We start from the raw sequence: 24,950 nt of genomic DNA, 5'->3' as shown, positions 1-24,950 counted from the left end.
GCTTTTTCATGAAAAGTGACGGAACGGCACCTTACCAGAAAATAAGATACACCAAATTCACCAGTCACACATGACTAAATGTTATAAGTGTAATCAGCCACAAACCATCCACAGAAACCACATTATGATATCTGTTCTGGCCTTTAATACACTTTTTTATCAAAAGTGATGGAAAGGCACCTTCCCAGCAAAATATACAGACCAAATTCACCAGCCACACATAACTAGATGTGATAAGTGTAATCAACCACAAACCATCCACAGAAACCACGTTCCAATACCCGTTCCGGCCTGTAAAATGCTTTTTCATGAAAAGAGACTGAACAGCACCTTACCAGCAAACCAGATACACCAAATTCACCAGTCACACATAACTAAATGTTATAAGTGTAATCAGCCACAAACCATCCACAGAAACCACATTATGATATCTGCTCCGGCCTTTAATACAATTTTTTATAAAAAGTGACGGAACGGTACCTTCCCAGCAAAATATACAGACCAAATTCACCAGTCACACATAACTAGATGTGATACGTGTAATCAACCACAAACCATCCACAGAAACCATGTTCCAATACCCGTTCCGGCCTGTAAAATGCTTTTTCATGAAAAGTGACGGAACAATACCTTACCAGCAAATAAGATACACCAAATTCACCAGTAACACATGACTAAATGTTATAAGTGTAATCAGCCACAAATCATCCACAGAAACCACATTATGATATCTGTTCTGGCCTTTAATACACTTTTTTATAAAAAGTGATGGAACGGCACCTTCCCAGCAAAATATATAGACCAAATTCACCAGCCACACATAACTAGATGTGATAAGTGTAATCAACCAAAAACCATCCACAGAAACCACATTCCAATACCCGTTCCGGCCTGTAAAACGCTTTTTCATGAAAAGTGATGGAACAGCACCTTACCAGCAAACCTGATACACCAAATTCACCAGTCACACATGACTAAATGTTATAAGTGTAATAAGCCACAAACCATCCACAGAAACCACATTATGATATCTGTTCCGGCCTTTAATACACTTTTTATAAAAAGTGACGGAACGGCACCTACCCAGCAAAATATACAGACCAAATTCACCAGCCACACATAACTAGATTTTTATAAAAAAGTGTATTAAAGGCCGGAACAGATATCATAATGTGGTTTCTGTGGATGGTTTGTGGCTGATTACACTTATAACATTTAGTTATGTGTGACTGGTGAATTTGGTGTATCTGGTTTGCTTGTAAGGTGCCGTTCCGTCACTTTTCGTGAGAAAGGGTTTTACATGCCGGAACGGGTATTAGAACGTGGTTTTTGTGGATGGTTTGTGATTGATTACAATTATCACATCTAGTTATGTGTGGCTGGTGAATTTGGTCTGGATATTTTGCTGGGAAGGTGCTGTTCCATCACTTTTTATAAAAAAGTGTATTAAAGACCGGAACAGATATCATAATGTGGTTTCTGTGGATGGTTTGTGGCTGATTACACTTATAAGATTTAGTCATGTGTGACTGGTGAATTCGGTGTATCATGTTTGCTGGTAAGGTGCCGTTCCGTCACTTTTCATGAAAAAGCATTTTACATGCCGGAACAAGTATTGGAACGTGGTTTCTGTGGATAGTTTGTGGTTGATTACACTTATCACATCTAGTTATGTGTGGCTGGTGAATTTGGTCTGTATATTTTGCTGGGTAGGTGCCGTTCCATCACTTTTGATAAGATTTAGTCATGTGTGACTGGTGAATTCGGTGTATCATGTTTGCTGGTAAGGTGCCGTTCCGTCACTTTTCATGAAAAAGCATTTTACATGCCGGAACAAGTATTGGAACGTGGTTTCTGTGGATGGTTTGTGGCTGATTACACTTATAACATTTAGTCATGTGTGACTGGTGAATTTGGTGTATCTGGCTTGCTGGTAAGGTGCCGTTCCGTCACTTTTTATGAAAAAGCGTTTTACAGGCCAGAACGGGTATTGGATCGTGGTTTCTGTGGATGGTTTGTGGTTGATTACACTTATCACATCTAGTTATGTGTGGCTGGTGAATTTGGTCTGTATATTTTGCTGGGAAGGTGCAATTCCATCACTTTTTATAAAAAAGTGTATTAAAGGCCGGAACAGATATCATAATGTGGTTTCTGTGGATGGTTTGTGGCTGATTACACTTATAACAGTTAGTCATGTGTGAATGGTGAATTTGGTGTATCTGGTTTGCTGGTAAGGTGCCGTTCAGTCACTTTTCACGAAAAAGCGTTTTACAGGCCGGAACGGGTATTGGAACGTGGTTTCTGTGGATGGTTTGCGGTTGATTACACTTACCACATCTAGTTATGTGTGGCCGGTGAATTTGGTCTGTATATTTTGCTGGGTAGGTGCCGTTCCGACATTTTTTATAAAAAAAAAGTGTATTAAAGGCCAGAACAGATATCATAATGTGGTTTCTGTGGATGTTTTGTGGCTGATTACACTTATCACATTTAGTCACATGTGACTTGTGAATTTGGTGTATCTGGTTTTCTGGGAAAGTGCTGTTCTGGGTTGTTATGTTTGGTTCCGACACTATTTTGGTAGTTAAAGGGTTAATTAATTTTTATATCACAAATATTCTTGTTCCTAAAATTGTTCTCAAGAGTCTCTAACGCATCCCATTATATTTTAAATCAATTTCCTTCATAAAAGGCCTGTTCCGTTCCATTAAAATATATATGTTTAAGAAAAACAGGACATAACTGTGCTGGACTCCAATAATTCCTTAGCTCCCTGATAAAAGCATCAGGAATATGCTGTAAAAAGAGAAAACATACCTTTAACCAAACAGCTGCTGAAATACTGGACTGTTTAGCACAACATAGTTGCTTTCTGGACTACGTAACAAGGTAGGAGAATATTACAGAGCACCGTACTATTTGCCCCCCGAGTGGATAAACAAAGATTTGTTAAGAAACGGATTTGAGGTAAAACAGTACTCGTGCTGCAGAATAAATGATTCCTATGTTTTAAATAGTTGTATTTTGTAAAGCTATTTAAAGAGTGAAGTTAATTTTTAAACAGTAGCTGTATTGCTGCAGGGAGTGTCATTTCAGTAAAGGCTTATTATTACTTTCTACTCTTATCGCCCGTATAAACAATAGCTCAACCTTTTACCCGCATTGGACACCTACTCATTTACCCTCCTGTCACTAAACCCACCCTTTAGCCATTAAACTTGTGCCTATGTCCTTGTGACCAGAAGCGTCAGCCTAAGGGCGGAGCTACGCATTGTTCTTTCCGTTATAAAGCAAATAACCTGTTAACCTGGCATCTCTCTTGTCAAAGAAAGAAGTCTGAGTCCACCACTGCCTTTATTGCGCCATGTCTTACGGAGAGCCTCCAGTGTACAACCCAGTAAGTCCCAGTACTGATTGCTGCTTACCCATGTCAGTTTTATTCCAGTGCAGAGTATACTTTTTCCTCATAGCTGGTAACTGTGTACAGAAACATTTGTTACTATAATTTATCCATCTTTCTTCTGACCCACGTGTAATTTGTATAGCCGGAGGTGCGTTGGGGTTATGTAGAGGACACTACTGTGCTGGTCCCACTTATTGTGCCCTTTTGTCCTTTTTGTGGTTTTCTCGAAAAAGTTTAAAGCCAAGTTATTTTGTGCAATCTACATGACGTGAGAGGATTACCCAACTTCCTGCATTACCACAAAAAATCTACTTGCTATTTTAACCCATTATGTTCATTTGTTTTTATAAAAAATGCTAAAATGCAGTATTAAAAAAAAAACAATCCTTGAGATATGCTGATGTTCTGAAAAAAAGCCTAGGCTGGTATATAAAACCATTTCCTATCTTGAGTTATACTATTTTGTTCCTTACAAATGAAAGGAAAATTGATCTATGTGGCATTTTTATAATTTTTAAATCATCTATATATATATATATATATATTTTGTTACTGACGTCTGTTGAACATTTATGTAATATTCATTAACTTCACAAAAGCAACAGTTGTTTTAATGCTGTAAGTTCTATCTTACAGTGTCTAATGATTTGTTCTTTACTGTGTTTAGCAGTCAATTCCATTTATAGCCACCGGTATGTTGTATTTATTTATGTCATAATATGAAGGTGCCAACTGGGGATACCCAGGCATTTAAGGGACATGCAACACCAAAACTTTTCTTTCATGATTCAGACAGAGCATACCATTTTAAAAAACATTCCAATTTACTTCTATTATCAAATGTACTTAGTTCTCTTGATATCCTTTGTTGAAGAAGCAGCAATGCACTACTGGTAGTTAGCTGAATACATTGGTTGGACAATGACAAGATGTATATGTGTGCAGCCACCAATCAGCAACTATCCCTTGTGTTTTGCATTGGTGCTCCAGAGCCTATCTAGGTATTCTTTTCAACAAATGATATAAAGATAACATAGCAAATTAGATAATAGACGTAAACTGGAAAGTTGTTTAAATGACACACCCTATTTGAATCATGAATGACAATTTTTTTTGTTTCATGTCCCTTTAATAGATTCCCTTACATGATTTGTCACTACCTCTACTATTGACAATCTACACTATGATTCAATCACATTTTCTGTACAGATCTGCTTCCACAGATTACTGCTGAACCTGCTAGCCTCTGCCTTTATACCATAAATTCATTCTTGGTTTGATCACATCATACCACCAATCTCCCTTCTCCACTCTAATCTATATGTATTAAGGTTTAAGAAAAAAAAGGTTATACTTTGTTCCAAGACGATGCAGGCTCCAGTAAAGGTTAAAACATAGAAAATGTATTCAAGTTAAAGGGACAGTATACACTCATTTTCATATAACTGCATGTAATAGACACAACTATAAAGAATAAGATGCACAGATACTGATATAAAAATCCAGTATAAAATTGTTTAAAAACGTACTTAGAAGCTTTCAGTTTAGCTCTGCTGAAAAGGTAGTTGGAAAGCCCACTGCAAGTGGCAAATAAGACACTCCCCCTTCTTTTGCATATGAAAAGACCCTTTACACAAACAGGAGCAAGCTGGAGTAGGTAGCTGACGGTATTCTCATAAAACTTTGGGGCTTGGTTAGGAGTCTGAAAATCAGAGCAATGTTATTTCAAAATAACTTTATGGGCTATATAAATAGATCATCTACAAAACATTTATGCAAAGAAAAAATGAGTGTATAATGGCCCTTTAAGCATACAAATACATGGCATCACAAAGACTTAGCTGAAGTCGACATAGTAAGTAGTCAAAAAAGAAATGGTCTGACCGGTTTTGGTCCTTATGACTGTAATCATAGACCTACATTAATTACTAGTTAGTTTAAAAAAGATTAAGAACATTATCATTGGTTGCTTTACCTAATTGATTAATTGTTTAATAGTTAACCCTTAATAGAGCTGAACATTACAAGAGAGCATACCAAAATCCTGTTAACAAATGTGCATATATGTTGATGAAATATACTATACACAATTGACTCACAAACTGTCAGTATTTTATTATACAGCATAATGCAGTGCTTATTCAGGATAGACGTGCCTTCTCTCAAGGTAGCAGAGCTATTTTTAGTGTTCTAGGACCCCCAAAAATACACTTCTACCTCCACTTATGCTGATATATGTGTAAACCCTAAACCCCTCTATCAAATATATGTTAACACCAGGAATAAATAATTTACTTGTATATCTAGATGTATACATATTTTGGTAGCATGTTGCAACCCACATTTTCATATTAGATATATATTTGACAACAACAGTAGCAGATAAATTATGGTCATTCTGGAAGTAATGTTTGAATACCACCAAGGAGTAAACTGTATCACTTCCTGGATCATACTATTCTTCTGCTACAGATTAAATTTAGGCAATACATCCGTATTTATACATCATGTATAAAGGTTTTATTTAGATCATGAACCTCCCCCTTTGTATCCCTTCTTTGAACAGTTTCTTGTTTTGTTTATTTTTTCTAGAGGTACAGTCTCAGTATCAGTAAGATGATGCAGTTGCCTATCTAGTGATATATAAAATGTCATAAGTGACTCACTGCTTGGGCTCCTAACATTTTCTATACAACTACGAGGTCAGTTCTTGGGCCTGTTTTCTTTATGAGCTGCATGGATTTACATAGTCACCTAGGTGTGCATTAGGGTTGCCACCTCAGCCATGTTTTCCTGGACACTTATGAGTTACACATGCTGCAGGGTGTGCAGGGAGGAACATGTATTGTGTTTCTGGACAGCACTATTCATTTTCCTCCCTGCACACCCTGCAGCATGTATAACTTATAAGTGTTCTGTATTTTAAGGGACAGGTGACAACCCTAGTGTGCATATACTGGCAGTTTTGTGAAAGTGAAGCAAAATGATTTTATATTTACACATGAATATAGGGATAATAAATGTCCCATTAAATGTATTTGAAAGCTTCTTTATGGCCTTCATATCTTAGTTTTGATATTCACAACTCCTCCATTAGGAGGAGAGAGCATGGTCAGAATTAATACACTTGCAAATGTGTCCCATGATCCTGACTGCTTTGTGACTGCTAGATTGTCATTGACTTGTTAGGTGCATTTATTTATATATTTTGTACCAGGCATATAGAGTAAGGACCAATGTTCTTAAATTGTTAGTAAAGTCAACGTTTCATGATTCAGATAAATCTTGTCATTTTAAACACCTCTGCAGTGTTCCTCTAATTTCCATTATCTAATTTCCTTTGTCCTCTTTGTATCCTTTGTTGAAATGCATACCTAGGTTCGCTGAGAAGCAGCAATGTAATGCTGGGTTGTTAGCTGCTTATTGGTGGTTGCACATATATAACTCTTGCCATTGGCTCAATGGATGTGTTCAGATAGCTTTCAGTAGTGCATGGATGCTCCTTAAAAATGTTTACCAGGAGAATGAAGCTAATTTGATAATAGTAAATTGGAAATTTGTTTAATTTGTATGTTCTATCTGTATCATGCGAGAAAAAAATGGGTTTCACAATCCTTTAACCCTTTAAGGACACAGCTTTCAGTTTGCTCAATTGTTTTATGACGGAAAAATTCCGTCATATGTCCTTAAGAGGTTAAAGTGGTACTAAACCAATTTGTTTTTCTTTCATGATTCAGATAGAGCAGGCAATTTTTAAGCAACTTTCGAATTTACTCCTATTATCAATTTTTCTTCGTTCTCTTACTATCTAATACAAAATCTAAATAAAAATACTCTAAAAAGAAAAAAAGCCAAAGGACTTTGGCATAGGCAAGACATACTGTACATACATGTCTAAAAATGTATGTGTGTGTGTATATATGCATTTACAGACATATATAGACATACAGACATATATACATAACAGTCATGGCCACTCCTGCATTTCTGTCAAATAATGGCCCACTTCGCCCAAAAAATTGTTGCAATTACAAATGTTTAGGCATTCATGTGTTTATTTATTTTGTTTGTATTGGTATGACACAGAAAAGTGGAGAAAAAAATCCAAATCAGACACGTTCCACATAAAACTGCAAAATATTTCACATTCTAATATTCTGCACTTAGCAGAATATGTTCTATGTATTTTATAAATGGACTAGTTGATAAGCCTGTAACCCCCCAAGCTACAAAAAATAAAAAAGTAAAAATACAGAAAAAAAATAAACAAAGCTATCCAAAATAATAAAATTAAACCTAAACTAATAGCCCTATAAAATTCAAAAATACCCCTCAAGCTAAAAACACCCCCTAATCTAAGAATAAACTACCAATAGCCCTTAAAAGGGCTTTTTGTAGGGCATTGCCCTAAAGAAATCAGCTCTTTTACATTAAAAATAAACAAAGTCCCCCCTAACATATGGGTTACCTTGAATTCAATCTTCAGTGTGCGGCTGACGATCGCATGAAGATGAACCTCCACGCCTTCGCCGAGGATCGCCACATCTGGGAAGACCGCTCCGGACCTCCGCTCTGCGCCACCTTCGCTGTGGATGAAGATGATGAGCCCGCCTGGAAGAAGACCACCTCCGCCGGACTTCTGAAACCATGAGTACCTATTTGGGGCTTTAGTGTTTAGTTTTTTTTTTTGTTTTTTTTAAGATTAGGGTTTATTGGACAATTTGCAAAAGAGCTGAATGCCCTTTTTAAGGGCAGTAAAGAAGAGCTGAATGCCCTTTTAAGGGCAATGGCCATACAAATGCCCATTTGGGGGCAATGGGTTGTTTAGGTTTATTAGTGTTAGTTTTTTTTTATTTTGGGTGGTTTGGTGGGTGGGGGTTTTACTGTTAGGCGGGACTTTGTTTATTTTTAATGTTAAAGAGCTGATTTCTTTAGGGCAATGCCCTACAAAAAGCCATTTTAAGGGCTATTGGTAGTTTATTCTTAGATTAGGGGGTGTTTTTATTTGGGGGGGCTTTTTATTTTCATAGGAATTAGGTTTAATTTTTTTTTATTTTGGATAGTGTTGTTTGTTTTTGTAATGTTAGCCTTTTTTATTTTCTGTAATTTTAGATTAATGTATTTTTTATTTTAATTGTAATGTAGTTTTTTAAAATGTAATTAAAGGGCTAATTTAGGGGTTGTTAGGTTATTCGGCTTAGTCATTAAATTATTTTTTTGCGTTGTGCGGGTTGGTAGTTTAGGAGTTAATAAATGTATCAGGTAGTTTGCGATGTTGTGATTGGCGGATTTAGGGGCAAATAATTTATATTGGGAATTTTTAATATCTCTATATATCTATATATATCAATGTAAATATTTGCATAGTAAATTAGCACATCTAGGCAAGAATCCCGCTTGCTTTTTCTCAGAAATAACTCATATACAATGTTACCAATGCACAAGAGAATTCTGGGTAAGCTATGCAAATTCTCAGTTTTTTTCTTCAAAAATACTGTTTTAACACTGCTATCCTTTTAAAAGGATTATAGCAGCAAATCAGAAATCACTCCTAGACAGCTTGTTTCGTTCTATTTGGAACTCATCAGTAGGAGATAGATTTCTGGTTGCTGCATTGATAAAGCTATTTTCAAAGTTAAACCAAAATTCATTAAAATTTCATTTTTTTTTATCTCCCCCCATAATTTTAATGAATTTTGGTTTAACTTTGAAAATAGCTTTATCAATGCAGCAACCAGAAATCTATCTCCTACTGATGAGTTCCAAATAGAACGAAACAGGCTTACTTTCAACTCATAATACAAGCGTAACCTGATGAGCACAAAAAACTTCTAGCACAGTTAACGCTCAAGCAAAAGCATAGTATTGAGGTTATTCCCTGCCTCCCTTTAGTCATGAGTGCTGCCATGTTAAACTCTAGCTTTCACTGCATCCCAGTGTTGATGTGTTTGCACATGTGCAACATCTCTTCTTCAGATACATGCAGTAAAAGCTAGGTTCCAAAACGTCAGCATCCAATTAGAGGGAGGTGAAAGAAAAGTATTTGATGTTTATTTTCCCTTAAAGGGACAGTAAATATTGTGAAAAATGAACCCCTCCTGCACTACAATTACCTAGGACATCACTTTGATCCATGCCACACAATTACCATCAATTCAGAATCTTCAGACTCCGCATCTGGTTATGCTGTTTTTTTCTTCAATTGTTTACCGGGTTTTATGGTCAACCAGAAGCTGCAATACCAGCTCATTAATCAGTGATAATTTTTTCCATGTTATATATGCATAGCCACACAAGCTTATCAGACAACTATGATCTACTTATGGCTCAATTTATCATCCCGTGGTTAACAGGGGCAATCTGCTGCTGGCATTTACCATTGTACATGAGCGCGGGCAGGAGCTGTCAATCACCCCAGTAAGAAGAGACAGAGGAGATTTAAATTCTCCACCTAAGAGTTGGAGAACAGGGCAGGGAAGCAGTGGTCTGATGACTGCTTCTCTATAAATACTGACTGTAGGTTCGCCTTTGCAAACCTGCAGTCAAAGGGGAGAGACTGCCTTGATAAATTGTGCCCTTAGTGTGAAGTTACCCTTTTTACTGCTCCAATGAACACTTGTATGTAGTTATTTAAGCACAATTAAATGCAGCAGACTTGCATGTTTAACAAATGCATAATAAAAAGACAATGCAATAACACATTTTGAATTTTAAACAAGCAATAGATTTTATTTGATGGATTTCAGTTTCCTTTAATTTCCCTCTATCCTGTTTTATGTCAGACAGCCATCAGCCAGTCATAGACATACCAAGAGAATAAAGTACATTTGATAAATTTAAAGTAAATTGGATAGTTTCTTAATTAAATGTCATACCCTATCTGAGTCATGAAACTTCATTTTGACTTTTATGTCTCAGAAGAATAGAATACAAGAGAAATATTTCACATATTGTAAAATTACTTTTTTAAAGCTCAAACCTTTTCAGTAGTCTAGTATGTTTACACATGATCTTTCAATTGCCAGTGCCATTTGGTTTAACATCCTGTTTGTTTTCTTTGCAGCCTGTACCTTTTACTAAACACTTTCACAATGGTCTACAAGATGGTGCAATGGTGGTCATTTCTGGAGCCGTTCTTCATTCAGGTGACAGGTAAAGTTTGTGCTTTCTTTCAAAGATATATATGTGTGTGTATATACAGGTATACCCCGCTCATACAGCGGGTTAGGGACCGGAGCCCCGCTGTAAAGTGAAAACCGCCTTAAAGTGAAACAAGGCAGTTTTAGCTTTCTTTTCAGTGTTTAAAATCTTAAAAACATGTTTGAACTAACATATATTAGGGGTGCAATAGTGCTATGTTTAGTTTAACACTAGCACAGCAAGTATTCAATTAGTATTCAATAAATACTCTACCTGTAAAATAGTGACAATTACTGTAGTAAAATTTGCCAGACTATAGCACTGAGACAGATTTCACTGCAATGCAGTTAACAGAGTGAACTAAGCATAACAAAATGGTGCCAGTCACTTTTTCTCACAATGATTTACAGCACTGTTTTAAAATCCTTGGAGGTTGAACTTCAGCTCCACAAAGCGCTGTATTAGCGAATCGCTGTAAAGTGAGGTATAATTTGAACTCTCAGTTAACCAGAGCTCTCAAGCTACCAGCAAAAAAAAATCAAATATGCTATACATTAAAACTAACACTAACTTTGCTCCTCCGCTTCCTTTCTCTATAGTGGGCTCTCAAAGGTGAAAGCAAGGCCTTTTTTTAATGCCACTAGACCCTGCATAACAGCTCTTGAAAGTTGTTGAAAGCACAAGGCAGTCTGAGAATTAGACATCACCCTGGGTGCCCAGGACTGCACGGAGGCGGCATTAATATTAATTAATTTGCTTTTATTTACTGTATTCAAATATTAATATCATGTAAATACAGTGTTTCTAGTATAGTATGGGTTATAGAACTAGTTAGGCCTATTTTTATTAGTAACTCTCAAGCAACCAGAAACTACACTTATCCGGAATCTACCAATCCCCATGGGTGCCGGTTAACTGGGAGTTTAATATATATATTCTTTCCCTCCGATGACTAGACCAGTACCTTGCTAGTATGTTACTTAACACGACTCTCCGTTTCTGTTCTAAGTTAAAGCAGAGCGGGCGTTATCACGGCTGAAGAAAACAAATTTCTCTGTGTGAGTTCGGCGCTCTGCCGCCTTTGCTCGATTCTGTTTGTAAAAGGAGGAACTGCTGCAAATTGGAAACGTATATGTTTACAGTAAAGAGTTGCAAGTCAAGTAAACTTTGATCTTGAGTACTTAATAGATTCTTTTATAAGTCATACATAAGAATTGTTCAGATGATTTCTATTGTGCCTGGGGTACTGTTTGTAAAGTAACAGTACATAATAATTTTATTTTCTATTATAGAAATAATGTTATCTATTGAGGCACAAATTTTTTTTTTTTCTTTTCTAATTCGACATTCTGTTCTAAGACCGCATGTTATGTCCTGAGGCACTCTTTTTTTTTTTTTTTTTGTCTTGCATATGCAATGCAGTGCTACATGATTAATTTTCTCTTTTTAATTCTAAGATGGATTATTGCCCACTGAGCCCATTGTCTCTAAGGTTGTTGCTGTCTAGGCATTGCCACAACTTTCTCCTCAATCGTCCCAAGACTTTATGGTATCACAATGCTCTGCAACCCCTCTCAATTTCCTGGAGGAGTTATTTGCTGCAGAATTTGCTGCCCAGGTATCTTATGCGGTATCTGTGGCATTATCTGCTTTTCCTATACTTAAGGGAAATCGCAAGAGGAATATTAGAGATTCATATAGTAAGGTTTCTGTTCCACCTACGGCTACACAGGTTGCCTTCCTCATAGGTTTGATGAGGAGGATACGTCGGTAGTCTCTGAGAGTGAAATCTCAGATTTGGGCAGTATAATTCCTTCATCTGATGCTGAAGTAGTAACCTTCAGATTTTAGCTTGGGCATCCTTGTGTATTTTTATAGGATGTAATGGCTACTGTGGACGACTTTGCTATGCCTGTCATCAACCCTAAGAAATCTAGTAAACTTAATAGATATTACAATGTTTCTTCCTCTGCGGAAGTGTTTCCTGTTCCAGACCGTGCAACAGAGATTATTGCACAGGAATGGGAGAAGCCAGGGATTTCTTTTTCCCCATCTCCTGTCTTTAAAAGGATGTTTCCTGTTGCTGACTCCATTAAAGATTTGTAGCGCATGGTGCCTAAAGTAGGAGGGGCTATTTCTACGATCCCCAGAGCGGATAGCTGTTCATTTAAGGATCAATTGACTAAGCTGGGGGCTTATATGGAAGATTGTATTGCCACTGTGTCAAGGGAGGTATCTTATTGGTGCGACGCCTTGTTTGATTACATTTTGTCAGGGACTCCTTGGAGGAGATCCATAACAGAATTTCAGCTCTTATGCTACCCAAATCTTTTATTTTTGATGCTACCTTGTTAGTCTTTAAGTCGGGAGCCATGATATCTGGCTTAGCTGTGCTAGCCGTGGGGTGTTGTGGCTATATTCTTGGTCAGTGGATTCTTCCTATGAGTCCAAGCTTCTGGCGATTCCTTACAAGATATATGGGCGGAAAGGGTCTTTTCTACCACAAGACTAGAAGAATAGCCCTAAAGGATGTCAGAGTAGAACACTGCGGCTGAGTCTAAATCAGCATAAAGAGTTTGCCCCCAATCAGGGATCTGATAATGTGGGAGACTGAATCTCTGTTTTTTTTTTCCTTTAAACATGGATACGAGATGTCCTAGATAGACTGAGGACATAGTATTTCATAGTAAAATTCTTACTTTTCCTCCCAGAGGCTGGTTCCGCCTTTCTTTTATCTGCGGCCCAGATAAAAGAGGCATTGTCGATTTGCATTTAGGACCTTTCTTCCTAGGCAGTGATAGTTCCTGTAGGTAACAGGGTCTAGGATTCTATTCATTCCTGTTCGTGGTTCCCGAAACAGAGGGAATATTTAGTCTTATTCTAGACCTAAAGTGTCTTAACAAGTTTTCTCAGGGTACCATCCTTCAAAATGGAAACCTTTGGGCCAAGAGGGTCAATTCAAGATGACCATAGACCTGGGGGACGCGTATCTTCAAGTTACTTAGATTTGCTTGTCTGTCAATCCTTAGTTTGTGGTTTTTCCCTTTGGCCTTGCTGCGGCTCCCTGCGGGGGCTATCTTGGCAGTGTTCAGGTTTCGGGGAATTACTGTGGCACATTTCCTGGACAACATAGGATTCAGGCACCATCTTTTCAACAAGCAAACTTTCATACAGAGATCTTGTTGTCTTTCTTCGTTCCCACGGAATCTGAAAATTAGTTCCCTTGTTACAGGGGTAGTTTTATCAAGAACTATAATAGTTTCCCTATTTCTAAAAAATGTCTGTCAGGGGTCAGAAAATCAAAGATTATTTCCTTTTGATGGTTACTTCATTCCCTTTGCTAGATTCCATCTGAGAATTCTGCTGTTATGCATGTTCATAGTGGAACGGGGATCGCGTGAATTTGTCTACATGGGATTTTCTCCTGTGGTGGTTTTCTCATGGAGGTTGTCCCTGAGGAAATGTCTCAGAACTCATGCTTCCGGAGACCTTCCTGGATAATAGTGACCTTGGACGCCAGCCTGTTGGGCTGCGGACTATGGACCCGGGAGGAGTCTGCTCTCCCCATAACCATCTAGGAGTTGAGAGTGATCTAGAATGCACTGATGGCTTGGCCTCAGTTGTCTTTAGTCAGGTTCCAGCTCATCAACCACTTGGGAGGAACTTGGAGTTCCTTAGCCATGATAGAGATGGCGTGGATTGTTCAGTGAGTGGACGCTCACATTTGCTGTCTATCTGTTATACACTTTTGAATACTGGAAGCTGACTGTTTGAGCAGTCAGACGTTTAATCCCGGGGAGTGGGCGCTCCTCTCGGAGGTGCTTTCCAGGTTAACCCTCAAATGGTAGGTGCTGAAGTTGGATCAGATGGCAGTACGCTAAGCTTCCAAGGTACTTTTTAAGGTCAAGAGATCAGCAGGTTGCCCTGATAGATGCTCTGTCGGTTCCTTGGGATTTCAGTCTGACATACTGGTTTCCTCAGTTTGCTCTCTTTTCACGAGCCAATGCTCTTTTCAAATTAGAGAGAGCATCGGTAATTTTAATAGTTCCTGCTTGTTCTCGCAGGATCTGGTATGCAGACCTTGTGGAGATGTCATATCCCTGAGGAAGGACCTTCTAATTCAGGGTCCATTCCTTCATCCAATTTAGTTTCTCTGCTTGGAGAATGAATGCTTAGTTCTGTTTAAGTGTGTTTTTTCAGAATCGGTCATTGAGACCATGCTTCAGGATTGCAAGCCTGTTTCTGGTAACTTTTACCATGAGGTATGGTGTGAATCCAAGGGCTACTACTCTTGGAAGTATGGCATGATTCTTAGGATTTTGTCCAGGTAGGTCTGAAGAAGGGTTTGTGAGTCAGTTTTCTGAATTATCAGATTTCTGCATTATCCTTTTTGGTACACAAGTGCTCAGTGGATGTGCCAGATGTGTAATTTTTTTTTGTCAGGCCCTGTCTATTATCAGGCCTGTGTTTAAGTCTGTTGCTCCTCCTTGGAGCCTTAACCTTATTTTAAAGTTTTTGTAGCAGGCTCCGTTTGAGCCATTGCATTCCATAGATATAAGTTGGAAGGTCTGTTTCTTATTGCTATCTCTTCTTCTCGGAGAGTCTCTGAACTCTCGACTTTCAGTGTGATTTGTCTTACCTTATCTTTCATGCTGATAAGGCGGTTCTCAGTTGAGCTTTTTTCCTAAAGTTGTTTTGGATATATGTATATATTAATTAGGAAATTGTTGTTCCTTTTCTTTGTTCTATTCCTTCTTATCATTAGGAATGTCTGTTGCACAACTTGGATGTTGTGCCTGCGCTATAATTCTACTTTTAGACGACTAAGGATTTTCACCAGTCTTCTGCCCTGTTTGTTTGTTTCTCAGAAAAGCGTTAAGGTCAGAAGGCTACTGTTACTTCTCTTCCCCTCTGGTTGAGAAGTATTATCCGTTTTGCTTAATGAGACTGCTGGTCAGCAGCATCCTGAGAGAATTATGACTCTTTCACGAGGGCTGTTTTCTCTTCTTGGGCTTTCAAAAAATAAGCTTCTGTGGACTCGTTTTGCAAGGCTGCAACTTGGTCTTCTCTGAATAATTTTTCTAAATTTTACAAATTTGATTCTTTTACCTTGGCTGAGGCTTCCTTTGGGAGAAAGGGTTCTTCAAGCGGTGGTGCCTTCTGTTTAGGTTACCTGTCTTGTCCCTTCCTAGTCATCTGTGTCCTCTAGCTTAGGTATTGATTCCCAACAGTAATTGATGACGTTGTGGACTCACCATATCTTAGGAAAGAAAACAAAATTTATTTTTACCTGATACATTTTTTTTCTTTCCGGATATGGTGAGTCCACGACCCCGCCCTTTATTTTAAGACCGTTATTTTTTACTAAAAACGAGGCACCTCTACACCTTTTTGTGTTTTTCCTTTACCCTTCGGTCGAATGACTGGGGTTTGTGGAAAGGGAAGTGATACTTGACAGCTTTGCTGTGGTGCTCTTTGCCTCCTCCTGCTGAAAGAAAGCAGAAAGAAATACATTTATCAGGTAAGCATAAATTTAGTTTTTTCATGAATCATATAGAGAATGCAATTTTAAACCACTTTACAAATTACTTCTATTATATAATTTACTTCCTTCACTTGGTATCCTTTGTTGAAGAAACAGCAATGCACTACTAGGAGCTAGCTGATTACACTGGGTGAGCCAATAACACGAGGCACAAATATGCAGCCACCAATCAGCAGCTCCTGAGCCTACCTAGGTATCTTTTCAACAAAGGATATCAGGAGAACAAAACAAATTAGACAATAGAAGTAAAATAGAAAGTTGTTTAAAATGCCCTGCTCTATCTAAATTGAGAGAGACATTTTTGGGGGTTTCATGTCTATTTTAAAGAGCATATCATTTTAGCACTATAATGGCCATTTAATTAATAAATAGCCCAGATTGTTTTCTGTGGTCTAATTAAAAAAAAAAAATCTTAGTTGCTTATCGCTTCATGACATTTTTTTAAAGTTGAGTAGACGAGAGGATTGTACATATCTGATTTCGATATTACACCTTTTCTACCCTGTATGTGAAAGAGCAACATGTTAACTCCTTAGTGACCAGAGCACTTTTCCATTTGTTGACCGTTGGGACCAGGGCTATTTACATTTCTGTGGTGTTTGTGTTTAGCTGTAATTTTCCTCTTACTCATTTACTGTACCCACACATACAGTATTATATACCATTATTAAATGGACTTTCTAAAGATACCATTATTTTCATCATATATTTTTTTTTTTTATAGTAAATTATAAACTGATAAACAAATGGAAAAAAACACACTTTTCTAACTTTGGCCCTCAAAATCTGTTACACATCTACAACCACTAAAAAACACCCATGCTAAATAGTCTCTAAATTTTGTCCTGAGTTTAGAAATACCCAATGTTTTCATGTTCTTTGCTTTTTTGCAAGTTATAGGGCAATAAGTACAAGTGGCTCTCTCCCCTAGACACAACATCCACAGCTGTTCTGTCACATGGGGGTCTCCACTTCAGCCACACTCCTAGGTATGGTAATAGACAATGAGGTGGTGTAGGTATTTTACTTTCCTCTCGTTGCACCTTTCAACAAATACAACCCATCTCTTCCCTCACATTGTCCTCATTGGAAACCCACATGATTCGCTTATTCTCTCCCCTCTCTATACGTGTTGCAGTCATATACCGACCCCCTGGCTCCTCAACTCAATTTCTAGATCACTTGGCTGTCTGGCTACCTTATTTCCTTTCCTCAGTCACCCCTGCCCTCATTCTTGGCGACTTCAACATCCCTCATGACAATCCCACTGCCTCCTCTGCAAAACAACTTCTGCAACTCACTTCCTATTTTGGTTTGTCACAATGGACTGATTCTCCCACTCACAAAGACGGTCACTCCCTTGACCTGATCTTTAGCCATCGATGCACTATTTCAAACTTCAGAAACTCCCCTTTTCCTCCTTCTGACCACCATCTCCTCACTTGCAACATCTCATCCCTCCCTACAACTCTCCCTCCTTCTACTCCTTATACCAAACTTCACAGAAGCATTATGTCATTAGATCAGCAACAGCTTGCTAATTCCCTCGAACCTCTCTTCTCAGCCTTCTCCTTATTTTCCTGCCCTGACCAATCTATCTGACATTATAATTCCACCCTTACATTTGTCCTTGACAATCTGGCCCCTCTTACCATAGCTCGGAAATCACACACTCATCCTCAGCCCTGACATACTCCTCTGACAGGTTACCTACGCAGATGTTCCCGTACTGCTGAGCGGCACTACAGAAAATCTCGGAGTTCAGCTGATTTTCTTTATTACAAATTTATCTTGAACTCCTACTGTTCTGCCCTTAAGCTCTCTAAGAAGCATTACTTCTCTACTCTTATCTCTACTCTTTCTTCAAACTCAAAACATCTGTTCTCCACTTTCAATACTCTTCTCTGCCCACCCCCACCTCCTAATACAACTTCTCTGTCAGCTTAAGACTTTGCCAGCCACTTCAATAACAAAATCAACTCCATCAGAGACAAATTCAGCTTTCAACATACTTCCATTCTCTCACCCCCTCAAACGCTTGCAATCAACCACAACCCACATAGCCATAAACTTAGCTCTTTCTCCCCTGTTACTGAGTAAGACGTTTCTGCACTTATACTGTGCTCTCACCTCACTACCTATCCCCTCACAACTACTCCCCTCCCTCTCTTCTACCCTTACCCCTATACTCACACACACTTTCAACCTCTCCCTCAGCACCGGTATATTTCCCTCATCTCTGAAACATGCACTGGTCACACCTATCCTCAAAAAACCTTCCCTTGATCCAACCTCCCCATCCAGCTACCGCCATATTTCCCTCCTCCCTCTTGGCTCAAAGCTTCTCGAAAAGCTAGTTTATGCACTCCTATCCTATTTCCTTATATTAAACTCCCTGCCTGACCCACTGCAATCTGGATTTTGTCCCCATCACTCTACAGAGACAGCAATCGTTAAGGTTACCAATGACCTACTTACAGCAAAATCAAAAGGCCTCTTCTCTCTGCTTATCCTCCTTGATCTGTCCGCAGCTTTTGATACTGTTGACCACCCTCTCTTGCTCCAAACTCTTCAATCCTTCGGCATTTGTGCACAGCCCTCTCGTGGTTCTCTTCCTACCTGTCAAACCGTACCTTTTAGTGTAGCCTTCTCTGGGGCCTCCTCTGCCCCCTCACCACTTTCTGTCGGGGTACCGCAAGGCTCTGTCCTCGGTTTCCTTCTCTTCTCAATCTACACAGCATCATTAGGTTCCCTAATTAATTAAGTCCCACGGTTTCCAATATCATTTGTATGCCAATGACGCCCAAATCTACTTCTCTACACCAGACCTATCTCCTTCCTTGCTAACCCGTGTCACTAACTGTCTCTCACATCTCTTCCTGGATGTCCTCTCACTACCTCAAGCTAAATCTCTCCAAAACTGAGCTCCTTATATTCCCTCCTTCTTCCAAAATCTCCACCCCCCCCCAATCTCTCTATCTGTCGAACTCCATCATTACCCCTACCCCGCATGCCCGATGTCTTGGGTTCACATTTGACTCAGATCTTTCTTTCACTCCTCATATTCAGTCCTTGGCTAAAGCCTAAAATTAGACATTTCCTTACACAAGACACAACTAAGATTCTAATCCACTCGCTCATCCTTTCCCGCCTCGATTACTGCAACCCTGTCCTCTCTGGTCTCCCCAGCTGCCACCTAGATCCTTTACAATCCATAATGAATGCCTCTGCTGGGCTCATCTTCCTTATACGTCACTCTTCATCTGCTGCACCTCTCTGCCAATCCCTTCACTGGCTTCCTCTAGGATTAAACACAAAATTCTCACTCTGACATACAAAGCCCTCAACGGCACTACTCCCCCCCCCCCCCCCCTATATCTTAGACCTTGTCTCCAGATGCTCTGCTCATGACCTCTTACTCTCCTCCTCTCTTGTTACCTCCTCACACTCCCGCTTACAGGACTTCTCCAGACTGGCTCCCATCTTGTGGAACTCTCTGCCTCGCTCCACAAGACTCTCCCATAGTTTTGAAAGCTTTAAGCGCTCCCTAAAGACTGTTCAGGGATGCATACAACCTACACTAACCTTTCTTTATACCAGTTCCTCTCCTCCATTGCTATCCCCTGAACCCCCTTAGCATGCAAGCCTAAGAGTCCAGCTGTTTGTAGATCACCTTCTTAAGAGCTGACTACAACAGTGCGACTCTTAGCAGGGCGCTCTACTCGTTTAAACCCTATAAATGTTTTGTTGTACTCGGCCTTTGTTTATAGCGCTGTGGAATCTGTTGGCGCTCTACAAATAACCGATAATAATAATCAAAATAAAAGTAGTACTTTGCTATTTCCAATTTTTTTTTTTTTCAAAATTAGCGATAGTTACATTGGAACACTGATATCTGTCATGAATCCCTGAATAACCCTTCACGTATATGTGTGTGTGTGTGTGTGTATATATATATATATATATTTTATGCCACCATTTCACTGCCAAATGCGATCAAATAAAAAATAAAAAATTCATTTTTTTTCACAAACTTTTTAAGTTTCTCACTGAAATTATTTATAAACAGCTTGTGCACAAATTGTTGTAAATGCTTCTCTGGGATCCCCTTTGTTAAGAAATATCAGACATATATATGGCTTTGGCATTGCTTTTTGGTAATTAGAAGGCCGCTAAATGCCGCTGCGCACCACTTTTGTATTATGCCCAGCAGTGAAGGGTTAATTTTAGCTTTAGTGTAGAGATCAGCCTCCCACCTGACACATCCCACCCCTGATCCCTCCCAAACAGCTCTCTACCCTCCCCCACCCCACAATTGCCCCCACCATCTTAAGTACTGGCAGAAAGTCATCACTGCAATACTTTGAAAGCGGCTGGAAGCGATCACGGTCGCTTCCATCGCTTGAAACCCCTGAGTCCTTGGTCACTGACACCCATGTAGGACGTGTCTGGCACATCCTTGGTTGTTAAGGAGTTAACATGCTAAAGTATTCTTTGCATGGCAAAGGTTAAGGAAACTATTTTACATTTAATGTGAAACTAGCCTGAATTGCATAACTTTGTACAACTGGATCACAGGACTCTAATGCTCATTAGCTAGTAGGGACAACACGCACAGAAAAATTTCTTTCAGCACAGTTATGTTTTTTTAAAAACTACTTTTAAATGGAACAAAGAATTTGTTACGGTATGTCCCTTTAATAAGAATGATAATAGACATGGTGCTTAGTTAGGACCTATTGAAGAAGAATAATAATTATTATTATATATTTAAAGTGTTGCAAATAGCTTTAAGAAAAGAGATGCGTCTTGTTTTCCTGTTTTAGAATTACTTGATAGGACCTGCTAAACACTTATAAATAAATAAAACTTTATGAAGTTGATTGCATTTTCTGTCTCTACAGGTTCGTTGTGAACTTTCAGTGTGGCCCTTCTTCAAGTGACGATATTGCTTTCCATTTTAATCCACGCTTTGCCGATGGAGGCATTGTTGTCTGTAACACCAAAGAGCGCCAGAGCTGGGGTCAAGAGCAAAACAAGAGGGAAATGCCTTTTCATAGAGGGCAACCGTTTGAGATTCGAATACTTGTTAAAAGCCATGCTTATATGGTATGTGCAAAAATAAATAAATGGTGGGAGTCTTTAAATTGGATTTGCTTTCATATTCTGCATCCTTTACTGTACTTTCTCTGCTATGGCTGTGTATTTGTCACTGTATGATGTGGTAAAACTACATAATACTGTATATGTATCATGCATGTGCAATAGACTCGTTAAGAAAATCTCAAACATTTTTGTATCCCACAGTACAGCCTGTGAGTAGTCAAGCTTTCCATATGGTCAATACACAGAAAAAGAGTCATATATAAATTTAATATATTGTAAAAATAATGTTATATTATAAACAGCAGTCTTTGTGCAGCTACTAATTCTACTTATAAATGCTTTGTTGGAAATGTTTGTGTGCATGATTCAAAGGGAACATAGCATGGCATATATGCTCTCTGTTGCCTGTTCCTTCTAGTCAGGATAGGGTCGTGTCAGCACTTTTTTTTGTCATACTCAAACACAGGTTATGCTGGTAGAGAGACTTTTTTTATTATAAATAAATAAACAAACGAATAAACAAGAGGAAGTTAATAAAACATCAGATAAATGTGTAACAAAAGCTGTACACAAGAGGGCGCTGTGTGCCTTGTCAAATGAAAAGATTGCTAAAGATCCCCAAATCACAATGGAAATATAAGCATATTGGATCAAAACATACAATCTCCCCCCAAAAAAGATTTATCCAAACTATGATGTTGGTACCCAGAGTCTTATATGTAAGTCCCAATTGTAGATTTAGTTTCCAGCGTTATGGCTTGTACACCAAATGTTCAGGCTACTCTCTCCCTTCCTCCACTGTTTGATAGTAGATCTGAAAAGATGAAAACACAAGAGAGGCGCCCAAATGTGTGTATCTGTAGCAAACAATGATTTTATGTAGCAACCAATCTTATATACAGACTACTCACAATTTCAATGAGCACACTTATGTGCTTGTAGTTGCGGGCTGGCTATCAGAGCTACCCAGCTGGCTCCCTCCGGTTGCCGCTCACTCTCAGTCTGTAGATAAGGTACTAGGATTATTGAACAAAAGTATCAACGTTGGGACCCTGCCTCTTTTACTGGACGTGAAGCTGATGCAGTGCAGCGGAAGCTGTATGCATCAGCTTCACGTCCAGTAAAAGAGGCGGGGGCCCAACGTTGATACTTTTGTTCAATAATCCTAGTACCTTATCTACAGACTGAGAGTGAGCGGCAACCGGAGGGAGCCAGCTGGGTAGCTCTGATAGCCAGCCCGCAACTACAAGCACATAAGTGTGCTCATTGAAATTGTGAGTAGTCTGTATATAAGATTGGTTGCTACATAAAATCATTGTTTGCTACAGATACACACATTTGGGCGCCTCTCTTGTGTTTTCATCAGTTAATAAAACATACTTGCTATCTAGCCACCAATGACCTGTGCTTCTCATAGATAGTGAGAAATAAAAACTTAGAGGGCACCATATAGTGTCTACATGTATTAACAATATAATATTAACTGAAATGTACTCTCAAATTAGAAACACCTCCAAATGCTATAAATGTATAATGTGTATATATCTGTATGGTCTTCTGGTGAAGTAACAAAGTATTAAATCCACTTTCTTATGACAGGTTGTCTTTTTCCAGAGAAATGGGATATTAGAACAATGGTTTTGAAACCTGTCTTCAGGCCTCCTGAACAGGCCAGATTTTGAGGCTATCTGAACTAGAGCCAAGGTGAAATAATCAACTGATTAGTAACCATGGTTATTTTAACTGATCTCACGCAAGGTAGTCCTTAAACTCTGGCCTGAGGATAGGTTTAAATACCAGTGTATTAGAATATAAACTAAAAGGGAAATAAAAGTAAAAAAAAAAACATTCATTAATCAGAACATGCTGTTTGAAACAACTCTCTCCAGTTTACTTCCATTATCCAAATGTGCAGTCTTTTTTTTACGTGCACAGCTTCTGAGGACTCAGCCTCAACCGTGGCCGGACTTTTAGCCGACGGACACTTGGCCGACGGACATTTGGCCGAAACACAAGTGGCTGTCACATAACAGTCCGGCCACGAGATAGATAGATACATAGATTAGATAGATAGATCAATAGATGCAATAGATACATTTGATAGATAGATAGATTTGATAGATAGATAGATAGATTTGATAGATAGATAGTTTCCCAGACAGAGAATTACAAAACGTGCGGCCTGTGACCCATGGTAAGGTTCCCAGAGGCAGTTGCGGCGCCCGAGGCTCTGATTAGAACAGAGCACTCTGGAACGTATCTGCCCTCGGCCGAAATCGGAACATTCTTTAGCTTTCTGTCTGTCAGCCATATGTCCGTCTGCCAAATGTCCTTCTGCCAAATGTCTTTCTGCATTTTGTCAGAGCACCGCCTCAACTATACATGTGCAAGAGTATATGAGTCTGTGATTGGTTGATGACTGTCAAATGATACAGTTGACAGGGAAATAAAAGGAAACTGACATTTTGTTAGAAAAAAAATCTACAGCTTGCTTTAAATTCAGAGTGTTCAGAGCGCTATTGCATTGTTTTGTTTTACATTTTTTAATTTTGCAGTTCTACTTTATTTAATAGTCCTTAAAATAAGTTTAATAAAGCAGTTGCAGCCGAGGGATTCATTTCTCAATCATAAACTGAAGTTTTTTCAGGTGCCTGGAGGTGCTGTTATTTTCTGACTATGTTTCAACTCATTTTATTTTATATTGTTACTACATTTACACACTATATGTACCCTCTGAATTTGATTTTCTAGTTTATTTTGAAGTTACCTTCATCTTGGTTGAGGAGCAGCTTGAAGGGAAATTAAAATATTTGTGTTCTATCCCAGTATCAAACAATATTTTGTACATCATTTTGTGGATTTATTCATGTATGTTTGTATGTATTTTTCGGTTGAGTGCCCCTTTTGGCTAGCCAAGTGATAGCTTTATTTTCTCATAAACTGATAACTATGGCAAAATGTTGGGTGCTATTTTGACACCACGGTATTTAACATTTACCATTTTAAATGTTTAGAATTCCATGGCAAAACTTATAGGTTAGGACCATGCACAAATGTTATTCTACAATGTCCTTTAGGGTGTCATACTGTAAGGATTAATTAAACATATACACAGGAGTTGCTCATTTTAGTCTTGGATACACCAAGAATTATCAGTGGCTTCTAATGAAATCCTCTGTTTTTCAAGCATTATGTGGCTAATATCTAGTTTTTTCCCCAGGTGTCTGTAAATAGGAACCACTTTTTGGAATATCACCATAAAATTCCCCTCCATAGAGTCAATACAGTGGTTGTTGATGGATGTATTTCTTTAACAAGTATGGAAGTACAAGGCCAAGGGGTAAGAACTATAAATACTTCACAAATATTTGTAACTGAGTGAACGAGCATTGCATCTATAAAACCAATAATATGAATGAATATTAAGAATCCTATATTGCATCCATTGGTATGTTTTTGTTTTTGATATGCTTTTGTAAAACATGACGGTTCATAATTTATGGACACATATTAAAGGAAGACTACACATACATTTAACTGAAACAGTGGCTACAATTTTTCATAGACAGAAGTCCAAAATGCGGTTGGTTTAAAGAACTATAGGTCTCCCTCGGTTATGTGCTTACGCACGGATTTCTCACTGGCTAATAAGTAACACTACTGCTGTTTTTTCTTAATAGAGGAATATTTAAATTTCACAATAAGCACAAACTGTTATATAATTTTATACCAGGTAAAAGCTGTTTGAAATGA

At 38.5% G+C, this 24,950-nt stretch overlaps 1 protein-coding gene across 1 annotated transcript in view; it reads left to right on the top strand.

The window, feature by feature from the left end:
• Positions 1–3,274: 3,274 nt before the first annotated feature.
• Positions 3,275–24,950, top strand: part of LOC128652487 (galectin-9) — a 64,027-nt gene continuing 42,351 nt past the window's right edge. The window contains exons 1-4 of the mRNA XM_053705424.1: positions 3,275–3,400; positions 10,470–10,558; positions 20,996–21,200; positions 24,418–24,537. Of these exons, the coding sequence (XP_053561399.1) occupies positions 3,368–3,400; positions 10,470–10,558; positions 20,996–21,200; positions 24,418–24,537 (447 nt within the window). The 5' untranslated portion in view covers positions 3,275–3,367. The remainder of the gene's footprint in view (positions 3,401–10,469; positions 10,559–20,995; positions 21,201–24,417; positions 24,538–24,950) is intronic.

The sequence above is a fragment of the Bombina bombina genome, chromosome 3 (genome assembly GCF_027579735.1).
Source record: "Bombina bombina isolate aBomBom1 chromosome 3, aBomBom1.pri, whole genome shotgun sequence".
Lineage (NCBI taxonomy): Eukaryota > Metazoa > Chordata > Amphibia > Anura > Bombinatoridae > Bombina > Bombina bombina.
The sequence above is the reverse complement of the archived record's forward strand: the minus strand, read 5'-3'. Positions and strand labels throughout refer to the sequence as shown.